Source organism: Dermacentor andersoni, chromosome 2, assembly GCF_023375885.2.
Source record: "Dermacentor andersoni chromosome 2, qqDerAnde1_hic_scaffold, whole genome shotgun sequence".
Lineage (NCBI taxonomy): Eukaryota > Metazoa > Arthropoda > Arachnida > Ixodida > Ixodidae > Dermacentor > Dermacentor andersoni.
The window spans coordinates 144,947,188-144,968,550 of NC_092815.1; the positions used below are offsets into that span (position 1 = coordinate 144,947,188).

The 21,363-nt window shown below is 43.9% G+C and overlaps 1 protein-coding gene across 16 annotated transcripts in view; it reads right to left on the reverse strand.

The window, feature by feature from the left end:
* Window positions 1–1,180: 1,180 nt before the first annotated feature.
* Window positions 1,181–21,363, reverse strand: part of LOC126540634 (coiled-coil domain-containing protein AGAP005037-like) — a 592,903-nt gene continuing 572,720 nt past the window's right edge. For 11 of the 16 annotated variants that reach the window (XM_055076166.2, XM_055076170.2, XM_055076169.2 and 8 more), the window contains 2 exons: window positions 10,200–10,721; window positions 1,181–7,297 (listed from right to left, as the gene is read on the reverse strand). In XM_055076166.2, the coding sequence (XP_054932141.1) occupies window positions 7,061–7,297; window positions 10,200–10,721 (759 nt within the window). In that variant the 3' untranslated portion in view covers window positions 1,181–7,060. Of the gene's footprint in view, window positions 7,298–10,199; window positions 10,722–21,321; window positions 21,362–21,363 lie in introns of those variants that run through there. The other 5 variants (XM_055076163.2, XM_055076173.2, XM_055076178.2 and 2 more) reach the window with 5 other exon arrangements.

The window sequence follows — 21,363 nt, forward strand, 5'->3', positions numbered from 1 at the left end:
GAGGTCTCGAAAACCTAAAGATGCTATTACCTTAATATGGTCAAAAATCCCCGGAGTTGCCCTTTACGCGTGCGCACAGCTTCATTCGCTATGCGTTTTCCGCAAGCTTCAGACTGCCTTCGCGCCGCCCCTCGCAGCGGCGCCACCGTATAATTGCACGTTGTTGCACGCTTTAGCGCTGTTCGAAGTTGGCCTCCTGCACACCCAATGAGTGCCTTTACTGCATAGCGTTGGAACAAAATGGATAAAGTATGCAGTTTGGAGCATATGCAGGGATCCTACTCAACAAGTTTGAGGGGTGCCCTCTCGCGTGTGGCATCAGCCAGAACTCACCGCCTACGCTGCCCCTCAATGTGCATGCTCACTATATATGCGGACGCATCAGATTCAGTCAATGATCCTCTCTTGCCAGAATGTTTCAAAACTGCCAGGATTGGTGTCGGCATTTGTTTATAACGGATATTCTACTAAGGAGGAGGAAGCAGGAATAGACAGAAAAACAGGGAAGTTAGCCAGCTCTACTATTCTGCTAAACTATATATTATATATACTATTTACATATTTGAAATGTGCACCCACAAGCCGCTGAAGGTTGCTGCTCCAGCTGTGCCGAAGGAACCCACTTTTGCAGCAAGTTTGATTGCGATAAAATATAATGTTTCAATGCATCGTTGCTGTTTACACACATTATAATTTAATACTGTCCTTGGAACTTCCCTCAAGTTTTTATCTACAACTACATATAGGTGAAAGAGCGCAGCTTGCTTGGCACATGTTTGCTACAAGTGAAGGCCAATACTGAGAATTTTGGGTAGAAATGAATGTAAATACGGCACAGAACTGATAGCTTTGTGGCGATTGTGAAATGTCTGACGCCTCTCGTAGATGGTCCGCGGATAAAAGAGGACAGAACAATGTTACATAGCATTATACTGTAGCACTGACTAGCATCGACAAATTACTCTATTACCAGCACTCGGCAACTAGCTATGAGCGACATGTCGTGGAGGACTAAGCTTAGCCCCTGTGCATTCATCAGCAACGAGAAACACAAGTTACTCAGCTCTTTGAGGGCATGACTGAAGAGAGTTATCTCCTTGGGAAACATCTCTGTTCAGTTTGGAAACACCCAGAGAACCAGAGCGACCACTGCAACATGCTCAAAACTAAGACAAGACGCTGAACAAGACACAACTTTTTATTTTTGACAAAATTCACGACAGACTTATGTTACAATTCTACTACGTGATCAGCGATCAATCAATATCAAAGAAAGCACACGAGTCCACACTGTATACTGAATATGGTAGTGACTATGACAAGTCAAAGAGCACCTGAGACGAGTAAGATAATAGAAACGCCACTTGTTTAGGCATACGAATGACATCCCATTTCATTGCATTTCAGTCTAAAAATAACGCTTCAGTGCGGCCTATCCTCCACAGTAGAAGACGTCTGCAAATTGTGCCAACTAGATACACACGAGAAAAATCCGCTACAGTACATGTATGTACACACAGGTATAAGTATGCAAATTTTAATCTTTCCCAGTGAAAGTTTTGTGCATAGCTACAAGTAGCTTAAGGAAAACAAATGGTAACCGCACAGAGAATACTACAATCGCATCACCACCACACCTTGGTGAAAAAAGTGGCTACATCTTCTAAGCAATAGAGATGTTTGACACAGAAAGCTAGGTAAGTGGTACTCGTATGAAATACTTGTCACCGTTTATGAAGCTAAGGAAATGAACACTCCTAAATAGAATTAGGACCTTGCATATCCAGTTAAACAAGAATTTTCATTTCCTTTTAAAAATGCACATTCCTTTCTTTTTTGTCGACTAATGTGCTTAAACTGTAGCGACATTACTTCTCTTTACAATTACAAAGTTTCGGCACCGCATTAATTTAATGAACTCAGCAAATCAAAAACAATACAAGCACAGTAGAAAACCTGAATATGCATGACACCACGTGAGAAACGCTCTGTGCAATTTCTTCAAAATGATATATGCATGCAAAAGCGCTTTGAGCGAAACATTTCATTTGCAACCAGTCAAATAAGTGTTTTTTTTAACTTATTGCTTAAGATTGTCCTGAAACCCTGGATGCCACAGTCTTCTGTATGTTAACAAAGGAACTCCACGACCATGCCACATTCAGTGCAGGAATAAAGCCCATGTGTATCTCAAGTGAATAACTTAAGAACAATATATATGCTCATGAAACAGGTGGAAAAAAGAGCATTACCTCTCTTTGTATGAAATCTTCAACATTGAACAGAGCCCTGTAGTGACCAAAAAGACTAAATATAGTCACCTTAAGTAGGTGGTGGGCAATAAATATACTGAGGAGAATTTTTAACACATCCTGCCACGCTCGTCAACATGCAGGTACTTTGGAAATGAAGAGGCGGCAAAAGGACACGACGGATGGAACAAGGTGAGGCTTCACTGTCGCCTTGTAATAATGCATGCTGTTCATTTATACCACGTTATGAAAACACGGTTCTTGCTTCGCAAGTCGCCAAGGGTGCATACATGTGTTAAAATGTGACAGTGATCTATATAGGCTCTCTTAATTTAACAGGTCAAACCAACACTTTCATAAAGTCAAACAAATACCACTGCAGGCGGACCTATTTTCACCGCATCAAGAAACACGTCTCCGCGCAGTGATGTATTTAACGTCTATAAAGTTTTCCACTGTTGCGTTATTGGCAAATGAACATATGCCTGACCATGAAAAGAACTGCTTCTATAGTAAAAAAAAAAAACTGCATTTAGTTACGAAATTATGCGTTGAAAAGCAGAATAAATACATTAGCATATAAAACACGCAGATATTTAACCTATGTTGGCGAGACAAGTTCATAGCGTCGCTCGTCATTGTATGCATGTCGATTTGACATTTGACTGCACATAAAAACAGAAAGCAACTTCATGGGGAGAACAATGCACTGTGAATGTGAGGCACATCTCAAAAAAGTTAAAGAAATTATTCGCTGCTGGACTACGTGTGCCGCATGCTGGTGCTAATCTTCCTAGCTCTGGTATACACACACTGGCAAGCAACCAAAGCACTTGCCCCGCACCTTTCTCTCCAATATGGCAGCGAGCACTTTCACCTGGGAACTTTTGTACCAGGTAGAATCCGATAAATGGCAATGATCCATTAAGTAAACTGGACACAAGTGGCTCAGACGTCGTTAGTGATGGCCAAATAATGAGGGAAAACTAAAATTTGCATACCTAAAGGTGTTTGTGGAAAAGTGTACCAGCCCATACATGATGTCGCAAGTCCTCAATAGCATGGTTTCTGTTCTAGATGCACATTTATGAGAGCTTGCGAGTATCCTGCTTCAACCAACATATTTGATCTGTCGCTTGCTCGTCCCTTACAAATCCATGAAATGCGAAACTGCGCAGACAGCCAACAGACATTTCTAATAACTTGCCTTGTGGCATGACGACGGCTCTGGCGCAGCGCCACAATGCGCCACTGAGAAAGTGCCACCATCGTGTCGGCAGCATATCAACATGTAACAACACGCGCTATAGTAGGATGAAAATTTTCAGAACAACTATTTTTTTCTGGAGGAGCTAAGGTCAAAGGAGTCTATGCACATTCATGCAAACTGTATACGGGTAAGGGTGTGAGGCAGGTACTTGTGGAAACACGATGGTGTAGATGGGTTTTCTGAATACATTTGTTCTTTTTCATTTAGGGACTTGCTCAGCCGCATCTGCAGGCATGACATTATGATGTACAAACCACGAGGAAATGCTACACAAACGAGAGCACAGCAGTAATAGGGGCAGGGAGTGGTACCTTATCCTGGTGCACCACAGCGAGTGGCTTCGTATGGAATTGGAGTGAACACACCATAGCCACAAATGAAGTAGTAAGGATAATAGTGCTCCTAACTTTTCACGTTTTTTGTCGTACATTGGAGTTTGCTGTGTAAGTTTGCTGTGTACCCAAAGTTATTGCAAGGAACGTATGTGTAAATATTAATTCTGTCACAGGAAATTATTTCCCTCATAACACCCAATATTTCACGTTTTTCAAGAATGAAAACGTATTATGCTGAAGACTTTGCTGGTAGTTAGTGGGCTAATGCGCAGTGTCAACATTTTGCCCGCTGAGCTTTAGAATTATTTAATGTGCCAATCTTTTCAGTGTAATCACATTGATTCTGCATCATTTGGAGAATGGGAAATGTTTTTCTTTTTTTCAATATCACAGCTCAAGTTCCACTTCTAAAAGCCCTTGCCATGTGCTAAGCTAACTATATTTTCTGTAAACTACAGAAAAGGTCAAATCTCGGATTCTTGATTTTCGTTGAACACGAACAGCTCAAACAACGAGACAAAGTTCAGGTCATGTTTTTATATCTTTGTGCCATTACCTTCACCATTCGCCATGTTGCTTTCGAAGTTCTTTCGAAGGGTATCACTTTTTACTCTTTCATACACATTGGTTCTACACCAACAATTTTTGAGTATTTTCGACGCGCCAAAATACGCCAAACACGTACTCCAACATCCGCAGCGCAGAGTGGCGTTTAAGTGAAGGCTGACCTCGAGCACTGCTTATGTAAATATTTCTTACACTTGACTATGATTACTTGGTCATGTGAAAGAATGCATTGCAGTGGAGCTGCTTAACACAGTCATTGAATTTGGGCTGCAAGACTGCCTTTCTTCTGTGACATTATGTGAATTAAATTTTTGTTCACATAACAAAATTAACAAAAAGTTGCCCCTGTAGCATGACAGTATGTGGTAATACACATGCTTCCAACAAGCATTTTTGGTCAGAACAAACTATGTGCAAATGAGTTAAGCAGCTCATAGCAGACAACGACCAAAATGACACTCATATTGCAAGAACAAGAAGGTGGTTATACGCTTACCAATTTTACGTTCCAATTAGTAACAGCACAGCATTTGTACATCATGGATGAAAATATTAAGCTATGGAAGAAATTTCGTTGAATACAGTTTATTTCTTTTTTCTATTTTCTTTTACATTGCCTTTTCAGCCGCACAAATCGATGATTAAAGCTTTTGTATGCATCTTATTAACAAATCTACAAGGAACCCATCAGCCTTCATAGTGTGAATTGCGTATTTCACTACAAGGTAGCACATATGTCACATTGTTCAGTGTTCCAAAGTTAATAAAGTGGGGAAAATTGCACTACATCACCCACAAGTCGCAAGCCTTAGCACATCATGTCAATATAAAGTATAAGTGACAGAACCTTGATGATGAAATACTAACATGGTGTACTCGTCAAAGGTGTGTACTTCACCATCTGGCTTATACCAGATATTTAACGGCCTCATATGTCCACAATGCCTACACAGTGGTCTCCAGCAATAAATTAAACATTCTCAAGAAGACAATGACAGTGCCAAAATGTGGGAGAAACTGTTAGGTTCAAGGCTCTTCGACAAGTTTGCAAAGGTGCGGTTGCAGAAAGCGAAAGCAATGCAAGGACTTTTATAATAGGTGGTGAACACAACGCAAGTTCTGACATTGCGGCACACTGCAAAACTTCCTTTTACAGAATACATTGGGCAAACAAACAACCCGGCACCATAACAAATATGTCCGCCTGTTAGAGGCAGTTTATGAATAGAAAAGTGTACAGAACTTTTTTTTTTCCGCAAAAGTGTGAGCACTACGGCGACTAACAGTGATTATGCATGACAAATTACGCTCATTTTTTTCCAAGCATCTTCTCTCCAGACAATTCACGCATGGCATTCACTGAAAGCTGCTCAAAGGACAGCGTAACTTCGACAGCGTAAGCGTCAAACAGCATTGAGGGTTCCTCTACACTTGTATATGCACATAGCGCCACCCTGGAAGCCTCGGCATTTTCCACCACACAACTCATCCCTCTTCTGCCACAGAATAAAGAGGCGATTGAAACCACTCACCCTGCCAATTGCACACACAGCCCTTGTGAACTGGGAGGGAAATAGACATGCTAAGACCACTGTCATGTAGATAGAATAAAAAAACGCCAGACAAAGCACGCGATATGCGGACTTGGCCGCCTCGTCGCGGACAGTTCCGGCCGCGTGGCTGCTTCAACGCGAAAAACAACTGTGTCGCGTAGTTATTTGGCCGAGTGCTGTCTTGGAAGAGGCACGGCGAACGCTCCCGGATAAAAGCCACGTCCGCAGTCACGTGGCCAACGTCAGCCTCTCCCCACCTCCAATCCCAACTTGCGCATTGCACATGGTCCTGTGTTCACCGGGTCAGAGCCTAACAGGTGCTTTCCCATGCAACACTCCTCGTGCACTTGTTTACCCCTACCGTGAGGCGTCTACTGTCCAGTACAAACAGACTGGCATGTCACCCGTGCCCTTCTGCGATGCAAGGCTTCCTGTCCAGGCGCCGAGCCAAGTGTTTCGATTGCACTTCACCCATGCCGCAGGTGCTGGGAGTGCACAGGAGAAAATAAACGCCACGAAATGGAGCCGCACGCTGTCCTCTCATTTCCTTTCATTAAGGTCAAGGCCCAAGACTCGGCCAAGCTTTTGGAAATACGAAAGATACCAAAGAGCTCATGTTCTGTTTAACACCTTTGAGACTTTTGAAGCCTCCAAAAGAAAATCCTTTGTTGAAGCCACAGCAAGTTATAACGAAAATGTGAAGGAACCTTGCCTGTTCACCAGTCCTGCTTGTTTCTTTCCAAACACTTCCAACAAGCAAAATTTGCCAGAAGGTTATCATGGGTACATTATAAATATCCTCACAAGTAATGAGAATCTTATGCAGATTCTATGCTACATCCTAAGTACAAATTGGACAAGTAAATACAGTAATTTCGATACATTGCAGTCACCTCTGCGTTCAATAATCTCCCCGCTGCGATTCCTCCTTGTGCACACCACCTTTGGCACCTGCGGCCGCGGCGTTTCGCTGGACATCAGTGGAGTCAGACCTCCGGGACTAGCACGTGGTGGGAGCCCCCCGAGATGTGGGCCGCACACGTCTCAAATAAGCCAAGCCAATGCGTGCATACCGTACAGTCACTACAGTATATCCGTCTCGTAGATCTTGGCGCCCGTGCGCAGGGCCGACGACGGCACCGCCAGGTGGGTGAGCGAACCGGACGCGCCGCCAGCGCTGCCCAGCGAGAGTGATGCCTTGTGCAGGATGTTGCTCTCGCTGCCGGTCTTCTTCAGGTCCGGTTTGGGCGGCGATAGGCGCTGGAGGAGCTGCAGCCGTGCGTACTGCTCTTGCAGCTGGCGCTGTTTCCGCAGCAGCTCCTAAGGCATAATAGAGCACTTGAGGTGAGACACTTTGCCACCAAGCATTTGTTTCATTCTCTGTTTCCTTTATTTTTTCACGATGGAACATACATATCGCTGAAAAAAATTGAAAAAGTTTGCAGAAAGCAACTTCACGAGCTTTGGGCTTGAATGATGTAACGACTCCTTTAGATTGATTGCATGCTGCTATCATCTATCGAACACGACCGACCTATTTTGGAGAAAGCTCGGGTTGTGCTCCACCTGAGCCAGTGGTGAACAGCAAAAAGGAAGAGAAATTGGATATTATCGCATAATTTCACTCGCAATACGTGTAAATGACACCACCAGTAGATATTCTAACAGTACAACATGGAGACCAAAATTGACAAGACTAGGAAGATAACTGTAAAGGAAAAGCACTGGATTGTAAGTATGAAGGCAATACTTGGAAGAAAGAGTTTCTGTGAAAATATACTTGTGAAAGCTCCAAGGAGAATCAAGCAGAAGTACAGTGAATTCCGGAGGAAACCAACACCGTAAATTAACAGGGGCAGAGCTTCAGGCCCAGGCCGAAGTACCTGCAACACTTGGTCATGGTGAGGGGCCTCTCACTAGGTTTTTGCATTTCAAACAATGTGGGAGCTTAGATCAAGCACTGACTGTCGTGCCTGCAAAATAATACAGTCGAATCTCATTTTAAAGAAGTCACGTCAGATGCGAAATTATCCTCGTTATATCTAGTAGTAGTTACACACAAGCAATCATGCAGATATTGGCGAAAAAAAAATCGTTATCAGGTCTATGAAAAAGAAGAGTAAAACAGGCAGCCCCTGGCAGGTCAGCAAAGGGTCTTGGTGGCTCATCGGCATCTTGCCGTACTATTACAAGGCATGGGAACAACAATTAAATTACATATACGCACTCTGCATTGCCTTCACAACTGAACCGTGTGATCACTATTATCACGCAGGACCACCACGTTGGTTTGCCAACTGCGTCCAGCCAAGCTGAGCCGCTGGTCGCACACTCTACCAACAGCCTTTTAGAACTGAAGGCAAGAGGAAACTGCAGCTGGCTTCGTACTCCCTACTTCGGCCTGCAGATCAGCCCATGTGTTTGATCTCTCGCTTGATTGCCGATAAGGTCTATGAGTGAAAATGACGCTTCCTGTGACGGCTTGTCCCTAGCAACTTTGCCGGCAACACGGCTTTGGTCACTAGGCCTAACCCGCGTTATTTCGTCGGGAGTTGGCAACAAATCTTGTGGTTTCGCGCAAGTTGGTATGGAAGCAACTTTGTTCGTGGCTGTCATGTTTGCAGCATCAAGCGTGCGGTTTATGCTGGCCGAAATACAGTGCGGCGTCCGCAGTAAAATACAAATAATCATGCAGGTCCGTAAAACCAGTCGGCAACAGCCTTCGACATGTTTGCTGCTAGAATATATATACATGTATTTTAGGCACGTGCAACCAAAAATTTGCTTCGCTATATATACATGTTGGATCACAAGTTTTTTATTTCGTTCCTTAATATATCAAGAACTTTAAGACCTTAGCCACCGTTATCGATGATGATTAGAAGGTCATCAACATAACTAAAGAACTTAATAACCAATGCGTTAAATGTTTTGGTGAAAGACCTAAGAAAAATATAAGAAAGGACGCTAAAAATGTATAACTTAGGATTGGGACTACCCTTGACCCGGTACAAGTCCCCAATCTTTTCCACGATGGTCATACCATTCAATTCAACACATGCATACCGTAAATAAAACAATAATATTTCCAAGAACTTTCCACACTAGTGCCACAATTAACAACAAACTTAGCTTCATTATTATCGTTAACCAAATATGACTGGAGTGGAAGCGAATAATACAAGCCTTCAACATTTACACTAAACACTGAACATGAACCAGGATTCTGTGCCATAAAGAAAACAAACCACACTTTCTGAACTATTGGCAATAATGGGGTCAACCACATGAAGAGCCTCAAGATGTGTGTGCAGGCAACCCGCTATTTTACATTTGCAAGTCGTAAAGTTGTGGATATTTTAAAGATTGTTAGGGAATGTTGCTATGGTTTAAAGTATGTTTATGTTACCTGCTGAATACTCTGATGAAGTAAAGCATGACCAACCAAAATTTATACTTACTTTGTTATATCCATGCTTGCTATATTGAGGTTCAACTGCATATTCCAATGTACTAGTCAAGGACTTCTCCAAATTAAGGCAACAGCCTGCATGCTCTACTCCTCAAAAGAGCACCCCAGCAGCGACGATGTCACACATAGCACCTGAAGCACACAAATAGCCAGCACCAACGTAAACTATTTGTGGATTCCCGTAAATGGCAGAGAGCGCAATGCGGTCGCTCGAAGTATGCCATGTAGCAAGGAGCGTTTAGGGAAAAAACAGGAGGCGCGTCTCATGACGTAAACTATAGCTGAACTCTGGACTACAATAGGGATGAGCATTTGGGTACAAAATGTCGCTTGCGGACGCTTGTTCGAGGTAATGGAAGAAAGGTCCTTCTATGGAGAGTGTAAGTCAACTCCTCGCAGCATCACATCACAATGTTGAATTTACGTTATCTCTGGTATTACTGAACCCTTTTCAAAAATTCTTGCTGTAGATTGCTCCATGGACAGTACTTCCAGTGTATGTGTAACCAATAAACCTGGACACAACTTGCATTATATAACCTAAGACCAATTCCAACCAACTTCCAGTGCATAAAAAAAAAATTCGACAGAGCTTGGTGGGGCTCTTTTAATGCAGTACTACGTCAGAAACCTTGGCAACGACGCCCGGCTCTACCTCCTACGGAAGTATTCTTTTTTTTTTTTCTGCCCCCTCTGGGCTATACGGTGAGTGGAGCCCTGGAGGTATACACGAGTGAGTGCACGACCGACCTGATGCCGCGAGTCGAGCAGCTCCTGTCGGCTGCGTGCTTGTAGCCCTTCTTGCGAGTTGACGCTCTCGCTGCTGCTGCTGTTGGATGAGAGCTGGTCTCGCCGGCCACCGCTGCTGCCGCTGCTGCTGCTGCTCGCGTCCTCCGCGGCCAGCGCGTTGGTGCGCACCGGCTCCGAGCGGCTCCGCTGTGGGCCCGTGGGCGACGTCACTGGTGACTTGCTCGTTGTGCGCGGCGGAGGTGGAGGCGGCGTCTTCTTGCTGACGCCGCCGCCCGGACCATCGACGACGATGACCGTGGCGCCGGAGGGCGGCTTGCCACTTCCCACAGACGCGGAAGAAGAGGCCCTGACGGGCGAGTCTGCCGAATGCGGCCGGCCGCCACCGCGCTTGTCCGCCGGCTTGGAGAAGGTCTGCAGCTCGTCCAGCAGCGCGTCCAGGGCGTTCTCCGAGCGCGCTGCGGGGCTGCCCTTGCTGCTGTCGCTCGCTGCGCCGCCGGCCGGCTCACCCGCCGCGTCGCACGTCTGCAAGGTCACCGACAGAACCCCGCACCGAAACGTGCAACGGTTATCGGCATTCTGGGGGAGCTTCGCGCTGGTGCCCTAGTTAAAAGCTCCTGCACCCGTACGCACAAAACTATTTCACGCAAGAGCGTTTCAGTTTCAGCGACCAAACTCCCCCGCCTTTCGGCAGCGATTGGCGAGACGATCAATCGCAGACGGCACTTACGCAAGAGAAGTTTTGAGAATACGGGCCCTGGTGACAAACTTTTTTATGCGACAGTTGTGGTGCGAAAGCGCGCTGGAGAGGACACCGTACGCTCGCTTCACTCTCCGCAGCGGAGGCGTGACGGCCATGCCATCGCGCGTCCCCTCGTTCCGAGCCCAGCGCGCCCTCGCGCCACATGCGTCGGGAATTCAGGCAGGCCACGAAGCATCAAAGTGTTTGCACGTTCGACTCGCTCGGTAGCTGAAGCTCTCATAAGTGGGGCGAAACCGGCCCGTCTAGTCCGCAGAAAGTTCAATAGATAATGGTATGACTATATTCAAGTGTTTAACCTCAGGTACAGACTCATCATCTCGCACGCGGTTCTCGGACACTACTACACGTAAATGCACAGATTAGAGGGTGAAAGGGACCATTAATGTTTGCTCGTTGCGAGGCATTCAGCTTTTCCTCTCCTACCAAGAACCTTAAGCTGGATCTTCACAAATAGCCTTTCCACTGCATACTCAACAGAATTTTGTCATTTGCATCTGACTAAATGTGCCAACGAGTTTTCTTTGAGATTGCTCCAATGATGAAAACAAGGGCCACTTCAACGTGTTTAACCTTTCAGTGCTGTAAGTGTGCTGATTATTATTCAGTCATCATATCGCAACAGCCGCAGACAAATGGAACACCCACACTCCTGCACAGTAATCGCTGCTCATAAACAGCGACAGCTGTGGAGTGGCCCTTTGCAACCTACTTGTTAACTTCCTTTGTGTTTTACTTGTCTCTCTGCAATTAATTTGCTCGTCCACTACTCATCTACTTGTCCTCTCCACAATTCCAGTGCTTGCTCATCTTGTTGTGGAACTACATGCTTCACCTTGTCCTCTGCAATAACTCGGAACCGACAGTTCCTTTGTGCTGCCGACTTCCTTACTCAGTTCCTGGCAGCGACTTCTTCTGTACGCAATACCCTTCTCAGCGGCGCCATCCTGTGCAGCGTACCTCTCTTCTCATGCTCTTCGTAATGTCACCTCAACCACATCCAACCAACAGTGCTTGTTCTTCAGTAGGCGCTGCGTATTTCACTGGTTCCCTTGCGAAATTGTTGCAGTTTGCGAAACATCAATGCTGGGCAGGTGCTTCTCACTGTGCAATGCTACCGTGCAAAACAGCAATGCTTGCTCTTGTTGCTGAACAATTCGCCTCAGCTATTTCGTTCTCTTCTTCTTCTTCTTTTAGTTACTAACAATGATGAAAACCACTTCATTTCAAACGTACACATTTAAATGTGCGGGTGGCTCCTTCCTGCTACAACTGCATTAGACACCTCGGCCTGCACTGATCTACTCCCATAGCTACAATACCTAAACGACACGAACCCAGGCACACACACTATCGAATGTTTAACTCCGTGTATAGATCTGCCACAGCAAAACACCTTCAAGGTTATGTCTGTTATCTGTTTTATGTTTCTTTATCGGACCCAGTATGGGTCATCGCTCAGTCTTTGGGTTTAAACAAATTCACAGTATTCTATAACAAATAAAGAAATAAGCAAATCAGTTCTATATAAAGCCAGAATCTGGATGAAGCTACATGCAAGGTAAAACATTTCTTCCACCCAAGGGTAGCACGAAGGTACAAATTGAAATAATGTACATAAACTTGAATCGGTCAAACTCTTCGGCAAACAACGACAACAAGTTTGAGCCCACTTAACCTTAAAGATAAGGGATCACAACTATACGACTCCAGATTAAAATACTTGCTCAGTAAGAACCGACACTCTATAATCAATAAAACTTGAATTACATAATATAGTGACCTTGTGATATAACATGCATATAATTTTGTGCAAAACTGGATCCTACAAGTTCAGGAGATATTGACACTAACTGTCAATTTCGAGAACAAGGCATGCAGGATGGTGAATTTCTGTCGAAGCAATTTTTAAGAGGAAGTAATATTGTTGTGCAGTATCGGCATGCAGTCTCTGAATTGACTTTATCTTGTCACACGTTTGTCAAGCTTTGAGAAAATCAAGCTTATACTACAACACAATAACAAATCTTTTGCGCCTCTGCAGCTACAAAATGTTGTTTGCAACGCAAACTTTTCCTAAAGATAGTGGTCAACGCATTCCAAGCCAGAAAGAAAATTGTTCTTCATATCTCTTTCACTGATGGGTCAGGAGAACTATGAGAAGCATGAAGGTGGAAATATTGGGAAACCATGAAGAGCTTTTTCGTTGTTTACCATTGACTGACAGTAAAGACACTCCCAGAACAAGTGCACACGTATGATAGGGTCACTTTAACCCCGCAAAAAAGAAAACGCATGGATTCCAGCATACAACTACATATCAAATTGTCATTTTTGGATGAAGGATAAATGACCCCCAGGAAGCTTTAAAGAAACCAGCACAAGCAACCAGGAATAAGAAATTGCAAGCAACTAGTTAAAGGCAAGCCAGCAATCGTTTAGGAAATGCCAAACTGCTTACCCTAGTAATATACAGGGATGACACTCAGAATATCCCGATATACTAGACCCTTTTAAGGTTTACACACACACATCCCAAAAGGTTTACTTTTTGCCTACTGGAAGAGGCCGCTAAATTCAGTGAATAATGCTTACAGTAAAAGCTTTAATAACCAACAAATATTATTAATATCAGGCAGGTACCCAGGATTATATTTTGGGGGGGGGGGGGGGGGCAACCCAAGGTCACCTTTCTATACAAATGAGGGGGGGGGGGTTACTTTAACTAGTACTAGTAGTAGCTTTTTAGAAAACATCAACTGCTTACACTGTGGAATGTTATAAACAAAAAGATAGTGTTAGCTAGTTATGTACAAATGCCTTCCGATCCTACGGCTTTTTTTATTCAGCATCTGAAGAAAACACACCTACAACACCCGGCACATATGTTATAATAAGGAAAAAATATGTACAAACTACGGCACCCAGAAACTTAGCTACAGAATTTCCAGTTTTTTAAACGATCACCATGCTGCTGTAAACATTATCCAGGAAAGTAAATCATTCAAAGCTTTCAAAAATAATATCACTATGTATCAGTTGTCACTGCAGGCATGACCACTCCTTTTGTTTTTTTTCTGTTGTTTCTTACAGTATTTTCCCAATTGTACATAAATGTTCAATATGAGATAACTCCAGTTTCAATATTAACCAACCACTCTGTATTTCCATCTCGCTGAGTGTTTATTTTATGCGCTGAATGTCTTGTGCTCTCGAATGGGAGCAAGAAGGGCGCAGACTCCTTGTCAGGCATCCACTTGCCTTTTGGATTGCGCCCTAGGCAACTGTACCATACGTTGTCTGAATAAAGTCTTTGACTCTAGTACAAATGTGAATAATATCCACCGTTCCCCATAAAGATGTGTAAACCCTCAAAAGAGAAATGAAATACGATGTATCTCACAGGTACACCTGTCAGATACACCTCTCCTTTACTTGACAAACAAGGAACCACGTCAAATGGACTCGCACAGGAAGAACACTGCCAAAAAACAGTAAACAAGCGAAAGTGTAAAATAAAGATTTCTAGTAGCTTTTTTGAATTAGCTCTGGAAGAATTATAGAGAAATCTATATTTGCGAAACAATCACAGTTCGTTTGGATCCCTCGTTTACTGCTTTACCAAGTGCCAAAATTGACTCGTATTGCAATTTGGGAAATTGCATAACAATGCCAGTCCCGTACAACCGTGTAGAACGCAGGACGCTGTGGTTCTAGATGTACTGCACCCACCACGGAAAGTTAGAAAAAGACCCACATAAGCACAGCAGAGAAACTGCTATGTCAGGTGGCTCTACCGACAACTGTAGAAACGTCATTCAACACACACGGAATCATTCTCCACTTCCAGCAGCATTTTCTCTACCGCCTTTCTAAATAAAAAGGTGTTGATCCATAAATATTTCGACAAACAACGGTTAAATTTGTGAATTTTAGCTTTTCCTTCCTGTTTGGCTGTTGCCTCGGCTCTCTTCTTTAGTAGACCCGGTTAATTTCTCAACTCCAGTTGCGAATTTTGAAACAAAAATGCTGTACAATTAGGGAAAAACCAGACAAGGTAACAAGTGACATTCATATTGCTTATGGGTTTAACACTTATTAGAGGGTTTGAAGATGGACGCTGTTTCACATGATTTTATTTTCCACCTTATCTAACCCATATCACTGGTATATGGTTCCAAGGATCTGCCAGCGTCGCGGCGAGCCATTACTCAAGGAAATAATGAAGCAAAAGAAAAAGTTAAACGCAACTGACGTTTCCTCCGGCCACATACAGACCAGCTGACTACGAACTGAATCTCTTTCCTGGTCCCTTGATCTGCCTAAACAAAGGTTGAACTAACAAAGCAACATTGTGACCAACGTGTGTGACCGTTGCAAGAGATGGTAACATAAAAATTGTGTTGGGTATTATAAATAAAATAAAATAATATAATTAATACAATAAAGTACGCCCTGCTGCTGCACCTAAGTATTGCAGGCAATAGATGTTGACAACTGAACGCATCTCGAGTTAATTGCACAGGCACCGAATCGATGAGGAAACTGGCCTTCACACCCCAGGAGATGCCGATAACTACCGCCATCCAAAAGGAGCGAAAAAGGCAGCAAGATGTTGACCGCGGAATAGCTCTCAAGTCTCAACATTGATTTGGCAGCACTTCAGGAATGTGTGTGAGAAGTGGTGGCATGGGCGGGGGGGAAGGGGGTATGCCGCTTAATTTCGGGGGGGGTCCTGGCCCCTCCGGGCCCCCCCTTGAGTACATGCCTGATCAATATCTTCAATTACCTGCTGTGGTAGCCTAGCGGCTATGGTGTTGTGCTGCTTAGCCCAAGGTCGCGGAATCAAATTCCAGTCTCGGTGGCCACATTTCGATGGGGGCAAAATGCAGAAGCGCCCATGTATCGTGGCATTTGGTGCATGTCGAAGAACACCAAGTGCCCAAAATTTCCCTGGAGGCCCACACTAAAGCTTGCCTCATAATCAGATTGTGGTTTTGGCATGTAATATATAATTTATTTTAATATATCATCACTTTTTCTATGCTCAACACGTCATCTGATAAATAAAGTTTACATTGAAATGCACACGAGCTAAATGCACGAGCCATGTTTCTTACATGTGAACGCATCAAAAACGTGAACCAATATGGTCAACTATGGAACAAAATTTTCTTAACAATTTGACAGGTCATAAATGTGTGACCAAAAGTTTTCTGAGGTCACATAGATGTGCTGTTGCTACAACGTAATGATGATGATGATGTCACTGTGCCCTTGGGAATGGGCTGGTGTTATGTAACTCCAAGCCAAAATTAGTAATACAGCGTGGAATAAATAGAATGCCATCTAGTGATGCTCTGTTTTACCAAACAGTGCATGGCATTCAGTTCAATAATTGACTGTGTTCTGTTTATCAGCTGGCGTGAGAACCTCGGTGGCCACATTCTTGTAGTTTTGGTATCTCTCCTTTCTTCATGACAAGAATCACGTAATGCAGAAACGTTCTGAAGCCTTTATGGTTAATACCAGCACCTTGCTACTCAGTGTACGTTAACGCTGCTGAACCTTCATAATGCTAATACCGTATTTGCACGAGTACAATGCAATTGTATTTTAAAAATTTCTGGCCCCAGAACTCACCTCGCATTATATTCAGGTTCATGACACAGATATAACATGTTTTTATTTTTCTTTCTTTTTTTTCTGCCTGCCCAATGTGCTTTCCATGCCCGCTGCCACTTCACCTTGTGCAAGAGTGTCGAGCTGGGAGTTGTCACTGTGCATTTTACATTGACTTTGTTCTCCTAATTTAGAATGCTGTTAGCACTGCATCAATGTGGTTGCAGCATATTAATCGCAACTTTGAGCAAGAGGATCAGTGCTGTTGTGGGGGAGCCCAATGAATGTGCCTTTGAAGTCACATGATGCATGACCAAGCAAACCACAAAAGGCTTTGCTAAGTTCAATTGTATCACAGGCATTTCTGAAGTGTCTATCCAATAACCTGGTGGTTGTCACGGAGGATGATGTCGTTCTCGCTGACAGGGACAAAGACGTCAGCACTTGTCGTCATTATCACTTTATTAGTTTTCATTAACAATGAGTAAAGCCATTTGGGTGTCCACTTTTGTGCATTGTTTCCTGTTTCACTGCAACATCGCTTATTTTTATGGTCTTAACGTATTTTTTTTATTTTTCTGAGACACCGGATGTCTCAGAAAAATATGTTAGTCATATTTTTCTCAGGATGTATGTTAGTCATATTTGTGGTCATCTTATTTACATGCAAATATGGCAGTTCCTCATGAAATGGCAGAGTTCACAGCATAATCATGAAACAGTGTGATCGAGCCAATGTTAAAAAACAGTAAATTCTGGGTCCTTATGTACCAAAACCATTATGTATTGGTTATGAGAAATGCCATAGTGAGCCATTCTGGATTAATTTTGACAACCTGGGGTTCTTTAACGGGAACGAAATGTATGGTGCATGGGAGCTTTTTCATTCTGCCCACATCGAAATGTGGCCGTCATGGAAGGTATTTGATCCCGCACCCCTTGGGCTTAGAAACAATGCCAGAGCCACTATGCCACCATGGCGGGTAACCTATACTTCCCATTCAATCTACCAACTACATTAGATTGGACAGAGTGTAGAAATTGGACGTCACGTACATGAAGTGATGCACCATGGTGACGCTTACATGCATTTTTCAAGAGTGCCACAAACAACCTTAGCTATATATGCACGTCTACTATGATATGCTTAACAGTAATGTTCTCCATCCTTCTCTCATAGGCGAGTTGTACCTTGTTTGACTTTGTCGCTGATATTTTTTATCAAGTCTCGGCTTTACTCTGCTTGCTCCGCTTTGCTTCATTCTTGGAAGTGCTTATGAGTATTACTAGCCTAAGGTCAAGACCGCAGTCTGTAAACCGTGATGCGCAACTAAACATCACACTGTTGGATTTCCTTGGTTGTCGAAGCTGTCCATTATTTCAACAATTTCTCCAACATCACGCGAAGGGAGAAACGCCTTTACCGATTATAAGCAAAAAGGCAAGTTATAAGGTAAGCTAATCGTTGAGTGAATCAGAGATCTTCTCCCAAATGTCTTCTACATGGGCGTGAATATTTGTTTTTAGGGCTTTGTTAAATTTTCCTTGCCTTTTCTTGTTTTTCTCCTATTTTTGGCACTATGCCCTGTCTGCTATTTGCCATTTTTCTTCTCGCAATGTTTTTCAATTACTAATCTGGAGGAGCAATGTCGCCTCATGAAGCAGCTGTTGTTGTACGACCTACGGCGCATGAAAGAGTCGGAAACTGTAGCACCAAGGTAAACAAAAGTAACCGGGGCCTGTGGCACTAACCGACACAGAGGCGTAAAATAAAAAAGAGAGGAAACAAGGAAATTGCTGTTTTGCTTGTTCTGCGAAACATAGATGATGGAGAAAACTATTGGAGCATGTCACATGCCATAAGATTCACAATTCTCACAACATCAGACATAGAAAATGTCCAAAGTGGCATGCAGGCCAGCAATCTTCACGTGTAATACACTATTACGGCCTGTCCATCCAGGACTGACTGCCCAGTATCTGTCTGTCTTAAAGGGTCCCTGAATCGGTTTGGACACATTTTTTAGGCGCGTAGGGTACACCTACAGTAAAACATCAGTTACATCACAATTAAAGTGAAGCATCTCCTATTAAGAGAGCTACAGACGATTACAAGTTACCCTCCTCCCTAGCCATGCCTTTTTTCAACCCGCTTGCCAAGTGATTGAGGCTAAGCTCTGCCTTCATCGGCTCTGCATCATGTGACGTCATGTCGTCTGCTTCCGACTGTCTTGGAGCCAGCGTGCAAAATTTCTCCGACCTCTCCATTAGCTGCCTGGCCACCGATTCCCCTCAAGAGCTATGCAAGCAGCATGCGTAGCGAGCGTTCTGTCGCAGTGCCGAGTGTGCCCAGTCTTCGTGTAATTGCTGGCAAGCTGAGTGTTTTGACGGATGGGAGAAGGTGTAAAGCCCCTACATACTACGACCGCTGTGATGAAGGGGCTTAGCATAAATGTGAGCGGCCTGAGCAACCTGCACTGTGCAGCCAACTGGTAGCGCAGAGCTTGACCAGCCAAACACAGAGCTACTATTGCTGTAACCAAGTTCTAAAACATAACAATTAAAAAGACAGTGTGTTCACAATTACACTCCTGCCAAAAATTTACACAAGCAGTAAAGTAGAATACACTTGATCTAGCTCTGTGTTTTTCTGGTCTCACCCTGTGCCAACAGGTGGCTGCACGTCTGCACCTCCGCTCACCTGGTAAAATTCCCGAGCTCAGTCCGCTTATGCTTGTGTTTACCCGAACACCAGGCATGCTAAAACTCTCTATTGTAGTAGTGATCCTCTGGCGTGAAGTGACGGCCGATCAGATACTGACAGCCCGATGCACTGCAGCCACACAGCTCGCATGTTTCCTTGGAGAGGAACACAACGTTGCAGCTTGGCATGTTGCCGATCGCTAGATTTGCAGCCCACAGCGCAACGAGGGGGATCAATGGTGCTCGCAAAAAGAAATCTTGAGACTAGCACTGACCGTGCAGCTCTCGTCAACATGGAGAACATTGTAACGTAAGCAGACGACACTTGCTGTGCCAGAAGTGCTTGAGTGTAAAGATAAATTGACATTGTACTATATTGTTTTACTGTAATTTTTTTAATAGAAACAAATTAACCAACATTCCCACTATTACGAGCATTTGTTCACTATAAAGTTAGAAAAATTATCGATAATGGAACCTGCATAGCCAATCGGTAGCCAAATGGGAGCGTTGCCGTTGCAATTGGTAGCAATGCACATTTTTAAAGCCTTGTAAGTTACACACTACATGGAGTGCTTAAATGCGTCACTTAATGATCAGAAGGACCTACCCTAACGTTTCAGTACGCTTGTACAAAATCATCAAAATCGTTTCAGGGTCCCTTTAAAGAAAAGTCGAGATGCTCGACCCAAGGAGCCACTGAGGCAGGTGGGTTCAGGGTCAGACTGTGCCCCCTGAAGTGGATGTGAACTCAATACTTCAGTTGTAATACATATCCCACTTTATTCTTTTGTTAAACCTTGCAATTATTAGCGAGAAAGTGGTCATGTACTGGCGGACAACTGCTAGCGACTCGTGTTACGACTGTGAGAGTGTGCATATCGAAAAACGTGTTCATTGGTAAGGTGTAGTGACATTCATCTTGTAATGCATTGGTTTCCCCAGAGATAAAGCAAGAGCTCGGAGCAAAGAAGACAACCTTTAAAGAGAGTATGTACTGACAGTATACTGAGTAATGACGCGGCGATCGAAACTACTGCCACCGAAAGGCTCTGACGTTCATTGCTACCTCGATCCTCTAGCGTTAGTATTTCCGGTTAAAAAAAGAATGCATGCGACATAATCTAAGAAAGCAAAAGGAGCCAAGGAAAGGGCCTCAACCTAACCCTGCCTAATTACAAATCATCTCTCCCGCAGGATTTTTCATCTGCCAACCTTGTCTTAATGCATCTAACTGCTAAACTGGGTGCATACGGCAGAAAGCGCAATGACCATTAGGAAAGTATGCCTGAATTGGCTCTCATGTCTTCGACACGTGCAGGGTCATTTGGGGTTAACAGAAAAATTGCCCTCCGCATAGGCACGCATGGATGCACATTCATTCATTAGACAAGTCATTCACTTGGTTTACTTGGTCCCCAAATTGTCAACTCAGATAATGCATGTAATCTCCTTAGCTATACATAATCATAAAGCATGCTGGCTCATTCGTCTATTGATGAACAGCTCTATGTCTATTGCAGTCGAACGTTCATTTCCTTCCGTGATCTTTCACATTCTCACTGACTATAATTCACCGAACCAGTCATCCATCAATCATTGCTCGCATGTTCAATCAACCTCTCACATGCTTGCTTCAGTGGTCCGAAGTGTAGCAGCCGTCCTTGAAACTGAGCCTGTGTTTGTGACACGTGACAGCAAGTGAACATCTGTAGATACTATGATGCGAACTTGAGAGGTCCAGTGCGCATGGGTCAATGTGACAAATATTATATGTGAGGGTTCATGACTGTGAGTGAGGGCAAATGAGTGCAAGTGGTCACAATGATGAGCATGCGTGAGAGCGAGCGAGTAAGCCCATTTCCTGATTCAGCTTTCAGCAAAAGAGACAGATTATCCAGAATGGACAAGCTTAACTTTCTTGAGATGTGCGCTCCCTCCTGCAGCAAGGAGCTCACTCCCAGAACTTCACAGGTGGCTCCTTCAGCTAAAATTCCAAAAGAGTGCTCCCAATCCTTACGTAAGGAGAAACATGATTACCGTTGCCTGTTTCCGTGCCTCTGGGGTCTGCCCATCTTCACT